Source organism: Primulina eburnea, chromosome 8 (genome assembly GCF_022965805.1).
Source record: "Primulina eburnea isolate SZY01 chromosome 8, ASM2296580v1, whole genome shotgun sequence".
Taxonomy (NCBI): Eukaryota; Viridiplantae; Streptophyta; class Magnoliopsida; order Lamiales; family Gesneriaceae; genus Primulina; species Primulina eburnea.
This window is the reverse complement of record NC_133108.1, coordinates 38,383,275-38,396,506: the sequence shown is the minus strand read 5'-3', so window position 1 is coordinate 38,396,506 and position 13,232 is coordinate 38,383,275. Positions and strand designations below refer to the sequence as shown.

At 34.3% G+C, this 13,232-nt stretch overlaps 2 protein-coding genes across 3 annotated transcripts; one reads left to right on the top strand and one right to left on the bottom strand.

The window, feature by feature from the left end:
• The first annotated feature begins 466 nt into the window (after nucleotides 1-466).
• On the top strand, nucleotides 467-4,717 carry LOC140839592 (probable WRKY transcription factor 32). Of its 2 annotated transcripts, none has more exons than XM_073206422.1 (5): nucleotides 467-865; nucleotides 1,058-1,110; nucleotides 2,396-3,096; nucleotides 3,193-3,348; nucleotides 4,109-4,717. In XM_073206422.1, exons 1-5 carry the CDS (start codon nucleotides 589-591, stop codon nucleotides 4,440-4,442), a joined length of 1,521 nt encoding a protein of 506 aa, XP_073062523.1. In that variant the 5' UTR covers nucleotides 467-588; the 3' UTR covers nucleotides 4,443-4,717. The 2 variants fall into 2 exon arrangements, with proteins under 2 accessions (XP_073062523.1, XP_073062522.1); XM_073206421.1 differs by having other exon boundaries at nucleotides 470-865; nucleotides 4,097-4,717.
• A 1,771-nt stretch (nucleotides 4,718-6,488) lies between these two features.
• LOC140839591 (uncharacterized) lies at nucleotides 6,489-9,211 on the bottom strand. The gene is made up of 5 exons (XM_073206420.1): nucleotides 8,957-9,211; nucleotides 8,805-8,865; nucleotides 7,470-7,571; nucleotides 6,880-7,222; nucleotides 6,489-6,712 (listed from the first exon to the last, which is right to left on the bottom strand). Exons 1-5 carry the CDS (start codon nucleotides 9,098-9,100, stop codon nucleotides 6,691-6,693), a joined length of 672 nt encoding a protein of 223 aa, XP_073062521.1. The 5' UTR covers nucleotides 9,101-9,211; the 3' UTR covers nucleotides 6,489-6,690.
• Between the last annotated feature and the right edge of the window lie 4,021 nt (nucleotides 9,212-13,232).

Genomic DNA, 13,232 nt, shown 5'->3' with positions numbered 1-13,232 from the left:
AGACTTACGCATCACGTACAAACTTAAAAGTGTCATCGTCCTCGTTTTCTTAAAGCAAACTCATATTATTTTCAATCTTTCTAAAATAAACTTATAGTAAATTTAAACACATCTAAATTTTATATAAATTAAATTTATTGTCCAAGCAAAATGGATTTAAATTTTATTTCAAGTTTACTAATAATACTTAAGATATTTTCATAGAATATGTCCATAAATGGAATGGGCAGCCAACCGGAGTCAACAACAATGGCATAAATAAATCACACAAAACTCCAAACCAGGAATATAAAATGTCCGGTTCACATAATATACTCTCTATATTTTTTACATTAAATAAATTAGGAAATAATTGTCTAGTGACACTCCAAAAATGTTAACGCCACTCCACTCACCCCCACGCTTTCGAAACTATCCCTTTCAGCATCGGTAAGATACCGTTTTCAGAGGGGTATTAATTGTCATTTGACTCAAAGCCCGGATTACTACAGGAGAGGAGATTCTGCTAATAAACAACTGTAATTTATCTATCTCCTTCCCACTCACAAAAGCACGAACTCACACACTGACTGTGTGTAGAATCCAGCTATGGAGGAGGGGGCGCGTCGGAGCTCTGTAGCTTCGCTCGCAGCGGAGAACGAGAATTCGAATCCTCCAAACGAAGGTGAAGAAGTTCGAGGTGAAGCAACCGGAGAAGAAGATGAACAGAGGCTAGAGAGTGGAGATAATAGGAATGATTGTAACGTTGAGAAATATTCCTCTCGTGAGAGCGGAGAATCTAAAGATGTTGAATTGGAAACCCTAGCATCTGTACGGTTGTCTGATAGGGGTTCCCAAAATAGTGATTCGACTCACAACCTATCCGGTACTTCGTAAATACATCTTTTTGTGTGGTTTTTTGATTTTTTTTTAATCTTGAGTGAATCAAACGATTTGAGGTGAGATTTTGTGCGATCATAGACTGGAATTTGTATGTTCCGTCTTGTGTGTGTGCATGTGTGCGTACGACGGGTGAGCGAGTAAAAGTGGTGATTTTGATCAATTTCAAACATTGCAGAGGTTCCTGTGGAGTATTCTCTGCAGCCTCTGCTGTCAGTCGAAGAGTTAAAGGTTATTTTTTCCCCTTTTCTTTTGTATGGTTTTCTCTCCGTGATAGCACTTAACTTGATTGTTATAAATTCTTGTGAGGCAGGAGCGCGAAAGAAATTGCTTTCGTTTTCAGTATTTGCTACGTGGTTATTGACTGTCATTTTTGTACCGAGCTCATTTGATATTTGAAACCTAAAATTGTTTTAAGATTTAGTATTCAGCGTTTTATGGTTATCTTGATTGAATTAATATGGTTCAAGTCAAGTAAAGCACAAGCGGAACCAAACTAATTTTATTTATTCACTAGCAATGCCTACTCTATGATCTTGAGTTTCTCTAAAAAAATTACTTGCTTTGGAAATATTGCTTAATTCTACGTATGACCATAAATTATTTGTTCCCCCACTGTTTTTTCGAAATAAATATGCCGTTACTTCTATAATGCCGTTTCCACCTGTAGTATTGTCGCCAGATTGATAAAAGCATTCCATAATCAAGTTATGCACCTAGAAATATGCTTCCGCAAATGTGTGCAAACGTTGAATGTAGTAAATTCCAATGTGTGGAATTTACCTGTTTTATGTCTTAAACTGAATAATGTTGAAAGAGATGCATTAATTGGTAATCTGTATGTCCTGTTACGTATAGTAAAGTCACTTATTGTTATATGCAATTGTGATTAAAAATAACAAATTTTTTGTGTGGAATTTACAATTTAGTGGCTATTTTAATGATTAGATCAATTGCGGACAAGAGTTGCAAATTCACCTTTTTTCTCGGCTGAACATCATTGCCTTTATGTCATGCCCGACGTTTGCACTATCCCATGGAAGAAAAAGACAAGAAAAATTAGTTCAACTGTGGTGCTGAACTTGTTCCTGCATGTTATTTAATCTAAAGTTAGGTTTTGGACTGTAGGTGTTGGTTTAAAAAACAGTGAATTCTGTTCTAGTAAACCACCTGCTGTAGTGGAAATAAAATTGGAGTTGCTCATGATTTCTTGAACTTTTATTGCATCAATCCGACCTTAGGCTACTCTGGTGAGTAGTGAATTAGTATGTGATCTGCATGCTTCTATTTGTTCTCAAGGACTTGATTTTGCTGCAGCATCAGACATGACAAAAAGTGTTGTCATCTTAAACACTCCTGGCTTCATAATGGACAAGAATAATGAGATTGATGAAATTTATTTATTTTTTGTTTGTCTTCCTGCTAGTCTGGCGATCGCCATATTCCGTGTTTGACCTTGCTTAATATCATTGCAACTTTGTTTTGAAATTTCAGCTCGTTGTTTTTATTACCTTAGGACCAAGTTAAAGCGATCCATGAGGAACCCTTGGAAAGTATTACTGGTCAACCTGCTCAAGTCCCAATACAACATCTGATACGACCGTGCGATGGTTCATCAAATCTGGATCTGTCACCTATATATGTTACTCAGGCTGGTTCATATGTTCGAAGTCCATCTTCAGCAGAACAGAAAGTAGTACCAGTTGAAAACAAGAGGAATCCTCGCGTTGGAGATCAGGACATTAACTCTCCCAAACCAAAACCTTTTGCTGCACCTCCTATGCTGAAGGCCTCTTCTGATGGATACAATTGGCGCAAATATGGTCAAAAGCAAGTGAAGAGTCCAGAAGGGTTTCGGAGCTATTACAGATGCACATTTTCTGACTGTTACGCCAAAAAGATTGACTGCTGTGATCGATCTAACAGTGTCATAGAGACTGTCTACAGGAGTCTCCACAGTCATGATCCTCCACGAAAGCTAAATTGCATAACAGAAATTAAGGCTGCCCAACCAATTATGCCAATTGATTGTAGTAACGATACAACCCATTCAGCAAGATGCCCTAGTGAGCCAGTTCCATCCACGTCTTCAAAAGAAACTGTGCTTATAATTGATCAGATACCTGAAACAAAGCAGCAAGAGTCAAGTGGTTCTGACGAGACCACGGAAATCAGTTTTAAAGACGAGCAGGTCGATGGTCCTGGATGTGTAAACAGGTAAGTTGGTAATTACCTGTGTTTTCTTGATTTAATGCAGTAATATCATGTTGGTCATTATTCAGAGGAATTTGACTACCTTACACTAATCTCCAGGCAGAAAAGAAGTTCTGCTGAATTGGGGCCTCTTTCCAAACCTGGAAAGAAAGGTAAATTTGTTGTTCACGCAGCTGGTGACATGGGGATATCAGGAGATGGCTACAGGTGGCGCAAGTATGGACAGAAGATGGTGAAGGGGAATCCCCATCCAAGGTACACTTCTATATCCCAGTGTTATACTAAAATTGATTTGTTTAGATCCTAATTTCAACAAAATGGTTGGACACATTTGTTTTTTTCTCTCTTGAAACTCTAAAAAGTACTTGAATATTATCTTCGACACAGAGTTATGCCCACACACCTGAACATATGTGATTTTTGAATCACCTGGTCGATTTAAAATCCCAAACAGTGTTTTCAGTTATTCACCTCTAGCACAAAATATTAGTACCTCATTTTAGCTTGGGGTCAGTATTTGGAATTAGTCTTACATGAATGGGAAAGTGAGAGGCCTACTGTTCATAAAATGAAAGTACTACCTCGACTTTGTGAGAAAATTTCAACTTATAAGCGACTCTGTTAGTTGAGGAACTGTATTTACTCCTGCTACGTGGTATACTGCAAGGTCCATAAGACATAACGGCACTTGAGCTGGTGGACGAATTGTTCAGATTTTCTGTACGGTTGCATATGTGGCCTCAACAATCAGTGCATAGCATTTAGACTGCTGTAAGATAAAAAAATTTGGGTTGTGTCGTCGCTGCTGGCAATGATTTTGGGGACAACAGCAAGTGTTTGGTCCTATGCTATTATTAGTTAAATCCCCACTCTCTGATATGCAAGAAATTGTTAAGCCTCTTTTTTACGTATTTATAGGTACTGAATAGACATATATTGATTGTCCGTGTAATGTTCACTGTTGGTCTGTATTTGTTTTAATCAACTCTTTAATGAATTTCAGAAACTACTACAGATGTACATCAGCTGGATGTCCTGTTCGAAAGCATATTGAGAAAGCTGTGGATAACTCTAGTGCTGTAGTAATAACCTACAAGGGAGTTCATGATCACGACATGCCAGTACCAAAAAAGCACCATGGCTCAAAGTCTTCTCCTCTAGTTGATGATACATGTGATTCCATGGACAACGTAAAAAGTATCAAAATGAAACCATATCAGAGTCAGACCCAACTGTCAATGGACAAAGAAAGTGATTTGACCAATGAATCAATGAATCTTGGTGGGGAGAAAACATTGGAATCCGCACAAACCCTTTTGAGCATTGAGTTTGAAATTAAGCCAAGTTGACCCCACTGGAAGATCTTGATAATGGCGAGCATTTCCTAATCTCTACATTTTCTAATTTAACTTGAAACTTATTTTCCCATTTTTTACTAGCTTGTTATATCTTCTGTTATCGTAGGTTGATGTTCAGCTAGGTGTGGTAATTTCTACATGCAAAACTATTAATCATAGGTTGATTATATAGGAGAATATGATGACAATGATTTCTGTTGTATCTGTAAACTGTAATGGAGCTAGTGAATCAAATGGAAGTTGAGCTGGGGCATCTTTATTGTCAAGTTTTTCCTGGAAAAGTATGTTACTATTTGGTGCAGCAATTTATTCTGCGTGTTTCTCGCAATGGCTTTCCTTTCCGATGGTGCAGAATAAACCTAGCAAATGGGTTGCAAGAGGAAAGGCAAACTGCTTACTTTCATCTCATTGTGTTGTGTTGTGTTGTGTTGTGTTGTGTTGTGTTGTTTGTCTCTGTTAATCGTGTATAACATACGTTGGAATTTTTAGTGTTGCAGACTTGTCAATGATAAAGGGGTATTTGACGAACTGGTGAGATTAAATAACTGTTGGGGCTCGAGAAATGATAGAAAATATATGAATTATAAAATTATATATATACGGCTAATATAATGTTTTATAAGTTTAATATTTTGTAGAATTGAGTCAAGCATGATGCTTACAGTCGATGACGGATTTGTTTGACATAAGTTGTGATTTGCAACATGCAATGACTATTTATAAAATTTGAACCGACATTCTATGTGGTTAACAAAATTATTCCTTTTTATGAAGGTTAAGAATCAAATCCAATTCTTATTCCTAAAAAAAGAATCAAACCAATTCCATTACTTTAATATGTTCTCTCTTTTGTCCCCTCACTAGTGAAAATTGTTGTAGACCGAGTTTTGCCACTTCCAAGGTTCTTGCTGCCCTTTTATCGAGAGGCCGCTAATTTCCATTGAGTTAGTTAACCATCATTCAAAATTTGTTCTCAAAGTCAAAACTAGTTGGGATCCATACCCACGGAGAAAGATGCATTGCCAAAAAATAGAGAAGGGCATACAAAACGAAGTAATTTTTTCACAAGCTTTGAATTTAAGGGGTTTTGCAGTTTTGCTAGTGCGTGATACTTCCTAAAATCAGTTGTTTAATGTGTCGATGCTAACGCATATAATTCTTTGTTACAGAGTGGGTAAATGTTAAATATTAATCGAACTTTGAGTATCTGACAAGGTAAATGGTTGGATTCGAAACTGACAAGCTGAGAGCAAAGAAAAAGCGAATTAATGTTTTCAATGTGAAAAAAAAAAAGAAACTCTTAGCTTACTTGTTATTCATAACTTCTATTTTTTTTATACCAATATTATCTTTTTAAAATTGAGTTAAATAGGAGACATATATGAAATTGTTCTTAATGAATCTCTCATATATTAACAATGTTCATCAGTAAACAAGATATATGATCAAATCATTTTAACAAAAGTTGTAAGCGATGGTAAAAGTTCATTTTTATTTTTTTAAGTCATATAACAGCTCAAACACTACGTTTCAATTGTTGTACCAAACAAAGACAATTATTTAACACCGACAATATTTCTCTCAATAATTGCACAATTTATAATAAATAGAGTCGAACTCATAATATTGACTTTGATCGCATTTGTTGGATCAACGCTTGTCGTTTTACTAAAAATTATAACTAATAATAATATAATTATAATATTTTAAGTCATACACCTGTTCATACATCACGTTTCGATGGACACAAATATCACACCCCAAATGGATATTTTTCCATAGTGGCTTCAACTACAAATTTGACTTGCTGGTATTTTACTCTCATTTTAAAAGTGAAAAAAAGATTAAAATACCAAGAATTCGAGGGAATCCATCTTCAAAATATTGAATCTCATGTTTCACAAATCGATGTAGCACTAGCTACTTCTGTACTTATGTGAAACTTTGGCATGCAAGTATGCAACAACAATCCGAAATCATTTTACACCACATCCTTAGACCAATAAGAAAAGAAAAGAAAGAAAGAAAAGAAAATAATTGTCAAATCAACCATCAGAATAACATATAAAGATTAACCGTCGAGATGTTTTATTACATAGTTCACATATACCCATTACAATTCATCTCAAACGTGCACAAGTTCTGCAACGGTGAACAGAAAAGTTCTCCTGTCGATATCAATTACCTCTGTTGGCACATCAACCTTAATCTCCGAGGCATTAGCAATTGAAACACTCCACTACAAGGTTCTGAAATGACACCTGAAAATATTCGACATATCTGAATGTCATTACTTTTTTTTTTCAGAATAAAAAATATAATCATTATGAAAATAGATGTTTCCAAAAGTATCTGAGCCTATTCGTCCAGCTTAAATTACAACTGATGATATATAATGTGGAACAAGACAATGGAGATCATTGCATACCCCAAAAGTCCGCGACCTGACCATGCTCTTGGTGTCACTGTCAGGGTAATGAGAGCTCCTTGCCTCATTACCACCAAGGGCATTGCTTGACTTTGGTTTTTCTGAACTTCAGCAGCTAGCCTTTGCAACAAGTTCTCACCTATTTCCACATTTCCAAATTTCACAATTTGATCTCCGAGCTGTAAACCATCTTCAGATGCGGGAGATGCCTCTGTGATTTCATCAATCATTGCAAAGGGTCTGCTTACAGCTATGTCCATATCAATGGCATTGAAAGCATCTCGGGCAATAGGATTGCTAACAGACAAAGAAGTGCCGACATTTGCATCTAGTGCAGATGGACCTGCCACAGAACCTTATGATCATTAAGATGATGACTTGAGTTAATTTCTCCAGGAATATGTCACATCAAATGATTTGAGTCAATTTCTCCATGCATACTCACGGAAGTGACATGCAAAATATTTAATTCACATCGATTACTTGATGTTGGAAACAATATATAATTATGTTAGCTGTCACAACTCAATCTTTAAAATTTATATAAACAGTAATCATACATATATTTACTTATAAGATACGATACTAACCTGAATCCCTGACAATAGCAGTTTGTTCAAGTCTTGCAGAATGCAAAAGTTGAATGTTTTGGTTTATTTTGTCAGTAATGTCCTTGTGATCATTTTGAAGCTCTGCAGCAACAAAAATGACGTATGCAAATACTCAGTTTGCATAACCAATTATGATACTTACAACATCATTGCAACACTTCTCAAGAGTTTCCAAACATGGTGGATAATATTACAGGCTCGAAACCACTCTACAGACTAAAAAAGAGTCACGTTCATATTGACTCAAATCTTGTAGGACATGAGCTGTTAATCTCTCGTGATTGCAAATAATCAAATTCATAAGCACAAAGAATTTATCGTCAGACAGATGATAAATGTGTATACAAAACCATTACTTATAAAAATAGCAATTAAGGTGAGTATACGGGGAGCAGCCTAAAAGTATAGATTTTAAGTTCTCAGAAGGGTTTGAGGATGGGAATGAGCTTCATTTCCCAACCGAAGCTGGTTAAGTAGGGTACTACCATGATAGGATGACATCCTTTGACACCCAGTCGTAACTGTCATTATTCAAGCAGGTATCAAGTTGAATTCTGTTTATGAAACATCACAATTGATAAATCTGACAACACTTGTTTTCAATCACCACCCAGCACTAGATGCTGCTCCTGCAAATTACTTTTATTTGCCTATCATCCAAGCCATCGATTCACCTCACTACTGTCATAGAATGCCAATCAACTGTAGCAGGAAACCAACCAATTTTGGTTCATAATTTAATCAACAAGATACAAAAGAAAAACAGTACATAGGGCGGGTCTTTGTGGACCAAGAAATGGTGACAAGGATTTGTAGAACTCTATACAATTAGAAACTAGATCTTCTACACTCGCTGCTGTACGAGGATTAGGTAAAGTCCTATCTAGAGTTCTGCTCTCAAACACCAGGCACTCACAAATAATTCTCTCTCCTTCAAAAAGAAACTCAGAGCATATTCAGTGAAGGCATTCTTGTATGCTAGCAAAGATTGTATTCTCAGAATACAAACAATCTAAATCATATAGGTGCTGCAAAGTGATTGCTTAAAATCTTAGTCGCTTGATCGCAAGTCTGAAAGCAACCGACAATATGACTTAAAACTGAAGTACAAATACAAAGTTCCAAACGAGTCCAAAAGTAATAATCTGAAGGGAAACCAAGAAAAATAATATCTTTGGTGTGGAATATCTATTGTTGGAACAGGCAACAGCCAGCATCTTGCACTCAATACATGCCAAGCAAAGATAATAATTAGAATCACCATAATTGGCGACAATAAATTCGTCAACCAAAAGGGTAAACAAGTAAAAATACCAGAAAGTCGATGACGGTCTGCTCTCACATTGGGGATGTCGATGTCCGCCCTCGGGAACCCCTGCACAAGTCACAACCCCAAAATTATTTGAACACTTGTATTCCACAAAAACCATTGAAGAAAATAAACAAGACCGAGAAGGTAATGTTGCCTCGGAATCGATAAGATTTCCGGATAATCCAGGGCCATTGGGCGGCGCACAGAGGCGTTGGATAATGATATTCATCTCCTCCTCCATTGCAGTTCGCTTGTCCATCAATTTCATGCATTCAGCTTTCAAATTCGTCCCCACCATTTCTAACCTCTCAAGGAGAACCCTCGGCGATTTCGTGTGAATTGTGCAGAATTGGAGAATTATGACTGTGTGCTGACTGCGACTAGGGTTTTAGGGGGGGCATCCACACTAGCATCTAGATGGAAATCATTCAGATTTTTTTATTTTATTTTATTTTTATAAAATCTCTCATTATCTATCAACAATACAAAAAAAATCGACCACATATTTCAATTCAAATATCTTAATAAAAAAATTCTTATTTAAAATATTAATCACAAACAATTTTTAAAAATTATAACATAACATTTTAGATAATATTTTTTTTTTGATAAGAAACTAATTTATTAATAATAAGAGATTAAAAGTTTACATTTTAGATAATATTAATCGCAAAAAATTAAAATTTATATATAAAAAAAAACAACCTTAAGCAACCAATTTACAAATAATTTAGATAAAGACATAAAGTATTATTGGACTTATTAAACCTCGACGTGGACTTAGATAAGGTGATCCGCTTTCGCTAAATCTCTTTGTTCTTTTTGCCGAGCGATTGACGTATCGTTTAAATAAGTCCGGGAAAGAAGAGAAATTCATGGTGCTAAGATACTTTTTCTGATTCCAAGCTCCTTGTGAGAAGAAATGTAGAAGATTATGAATTCATTTTGGTGGGGCAAAGAGAGAAAAGGTATCGATTTGTATAAGTGGGATAAACTGTGCGTTAGTAAAAATTTTGGTGGATTAGGCTTCGGAAACTTGACCGGCTTTAACTCGGCAATGTTAGGGAAACAGGGTTGGAATCTAATCTCTAATCCTAATCCTCTTGCTTCTCAAATTTTCACAGCTAAATATTACTCCAAGAGGGGGATTTTCAGTCAGCCACATTAGGCCATAGACCAAGTTTCACTTGGAGGAGCATTCATAGTTCTCAAAGAGTGCTTCGAAGAGGTTGCCGGTGGAAAGTTGGTAATATTAGAGCCTCAATCAAGGTGTGGGGTGAACCTTGGTTGAGAGAAGCTGAAAACTTTTATATCCAAACAACCGAGCTTCAAGAAATTGGCAAAGTTAAAGTGAATGAATTTCTTATTACAGGATGCCAAGAATGGGATTATGAACTGTTACAAGATCTCCTACAAAGGGATGTTCATGCTATTTTAAAAAAATCCCATTACCCGCATCACCAATTCTTGACAGGATCAGATAGACTCTCATTGTGTTGTAATGAAGAGGAATCCCTCGTACATGTTTTTCTCTCTTGCCCGTTTGTTAAAGAATACTGCTGGAAATTAGCGAAATATGCATGTTCTCTGTCATTTTCCATTCAATATCAACCGTGGCATAGTTAACTACTCAGAAAACATGCATGGTGATGTGAAGTTGGAAGCAACGTAATGAGAAATTTGGACTGAAAGTAATTCAATCCCGCCTATTTTTTCCTCTATTTTCTTCCACCACTCTCCATAAATACATACAAATTCTCTCCAATTTCTTCCATTTCACTTCACAACAATTAAAATTTTTTCTCACTTACACAATTTTACAACTTCACAACACTTACAATTTTTATCACTTACACGATTTTACAATTTCAAAACACTTAAAATTTTTATTTTTTACACGATTTTACCACTTTACAATACTTAAAATTTTTATCTCTTACACGATTGTACCAATTCATAACACAGATTTATTAAATTTTTTATATTTTACCGCACCAATTCATAACACAGACTTATTAATTTTTTTTTTTATTTTACCTAACAAATTAGCGACGGAACTCATTTGAGCCCCGTCGCTAAGTAGGGACGGTTTTTGATATAAATTACGTCGCACACTAGCACGTACGCCTCCCCGAGCAACAGTGTTTTAAGCGTTCAACTTACTTTATGAATGCATGGATATCGCCAAAATAAAAGAATGAAACTCCTTCACAGCAGAGAATTTTGATAGAGAAGTGGAGAAAACCATCCAAGGGTAAGCGTTCTTATCATATGTAAGCCCTATGAAATTTGGTAAGAGATTCTTCCTTTCCTAGAGGTATGTACGATTATGTTGGGAGATGAATAAATGATGCTAAATATTGTTTTTATTTAAAAATATAGAGAACATTTTAAATTTAATTAATTTTAAAAATGGTTCATTTTAAAAATCAAAATATAGATAAAATTTAAAATATTTATTTATTTATCTATTCTAAACCGTTAAGGACACCAAAATATGTTTATCCATTTTTGTCCTTCCATTAAGAGCAAATTCATCAAAATTGTTTTCTATCAAATTTACTGTGTAATCTCTCATTATTTCTTATAATTACATTTTGATTCTCATTTAAATATATAATCAAATGATTTATATAAAATATTGTACAAGAGCGTGCATCAATATATTAGTACTATTAATTAATGTTAAATCTTGAGTAACTAACTTCTGGTATGTTGTTGAATGTTATATATATATATATATATATATATATATATATATATATATATATATAATTAAACACTCTTTAACCATCAAAATTCACATTCCACATTTCTCTCGTGCCATTTCAATTTAAATTTGAACAAATCTATACCTTTTTATCGTTTTTTTTTTTTAAAAAAGATCCTAATTTTTTTTTTTTCATTTTTCATGAGTCATACAACATCACATGCACCACAGCCTGTTAGTTTCATTGGTATATGATATTTATAAATTAGGTACATATTCAATAATATATTTTGAACTTTAAGATAAAATATAGATAAATTAGAAATATGTACAAAAATTAGTAATTTGATCGCAACATCAAATTTGCATAACAAATATTGTGCAAGAGTAAAAAACTGTAAATAAACTATTATATATAAGTACGATAGTATAATGTGACCAAGTATAATGTTAATAACTAAGTTATTGTTGGCACGCGATACATGTATATATATTAATTTTTTTGTGGTAAAACTATATAAATACTGATAAAATTAAAATTAATTTTAATTAAAAAAAATAATGTTAAGTGTGATATGATTATTTAGTTTTTTAAAATTATTATTATATTTTTTAAAATAAAAATATTTTATAATTTAATAAGATTGGTATTTTTATTTATAAAAATATAACATAACAGCAAAATTAGTTGATATAAATCTCTCAATATATAATAAACATAATAATAATATAATAGTAAAAGAACAGTAAATCTTACTTTCTTACTTATATTTTTATTTTATTTTGAAAATATCGGGCAAGTACAATTCTTTTTCTAGCCTTTTTTAATAAGATTATCGTATGTTTTATGTTTTAGTACTATGAAGATTTAACTGGATATGAGTGAAAATCTCAATGTTAGATATGTTAAGGCTCTCTTACATGGTGTGATTGTAACTGTTATACGGCATCGTCCTCTTAGAAGAGTAAAATTTAGAGATTGATATTAATACGCCATTGAAAGTATAGGAATCTCAGTGTCTATGCCAATACATGATTATGTTGATGATATGAATCATGTTATGTATGGTATGCTTTTATTCGAAAATCGTGTATATTTGTTATGTATATACTCGAACGGCTCTCACTTACTGAGTTATGACCATATCACTCACCCCTTACCTTTTCTCCCTAGATAAGCCTGAAGATCATATAGAGGAAGAGGAACAGAACTAGGACTAGTTTTGAGGCTGGTGATGGATGAATTTAATTCAAATTTAAGTTCGTTTTAGCTTTTGTTTGCTTTTTCGTTGTAAACGATTGCATCTTATTTTTTTTACAGTTGTTGAGAATTTTTGTTGTAAAAACAATTTTACGTTTGATTATGAGTTACAAACTGATTTTTTGTTTATATTGTATTATAAGGCTAGTTGTTTTCAATTGTGTGGTTGTAAAACAATGTCAGTGTAGACTAACCCTGGTCTCGGAACGTGAAAATTGCAAAATAAACTAGCGGGTGGAGCAAATTTGGATATATCGAGATATTGTCAAGTCAATCTACTTATTTGGTGGGTTGGGTCAACCTGTATTGACGGGTCAAGGATGGTTGGCATGCAACCCGCGCACAATCCACCATTTTAGAGGGTGGGCTAACTGACCATTTAGATCGATCATGAAATTGTTCACTCAATACATTTATTTAAGGAACGGACAGAGCGAGACAACCCACAAACTTGCCTAT

Excerpts from the sequence above, each read along its gene's own strand:
- LOC140839592 (XM_073206421.1), top strand. The coding sequence starts at position 589 with ATGGAGGAGGGGGCGCGTCGGAGCTCTGTAGCTTCGCTCGCAGCGGAG. Across the intron at positions 3,097-3,192 it reads GGTCCTGGATGTGTAAACAG|GCAGAAAAGAAGTTCTGCTG; the intron begins GTAAGTTGGTAA and ends ACTAATCTCCAG. Across the intron at positions 3,349-4,096 it reads AAGGGGAATCCCCATCCAAG|AAACTACTACAGATGTACAT; the intron begins GTACACTTCTAT and ends AATGAATTTCAG.
- LOC140839591 (XM_073206420.1), bottom strand. The coding sequence starts at position 9,100 with ATGGTGGGGACGAATTTGAAAGCTGAATGCATGAAATTGATGGACAAG. Across the intron at positions 8,866-8,956 it reads GAAATCTTATCGATTCCGAG|GGGTTCCCGAGGGCGGACAT; the intron begins GCAACATTACCT and ends TGACTTGTGCAG. Across the intron at positions 7,572-8,804 it reads AGACCGTCATCGACTTTCTG|AGCTTCAAAATGATCACAAG; the intron begins GTATTTTTACTT and ends TTGTTGCTGCAG.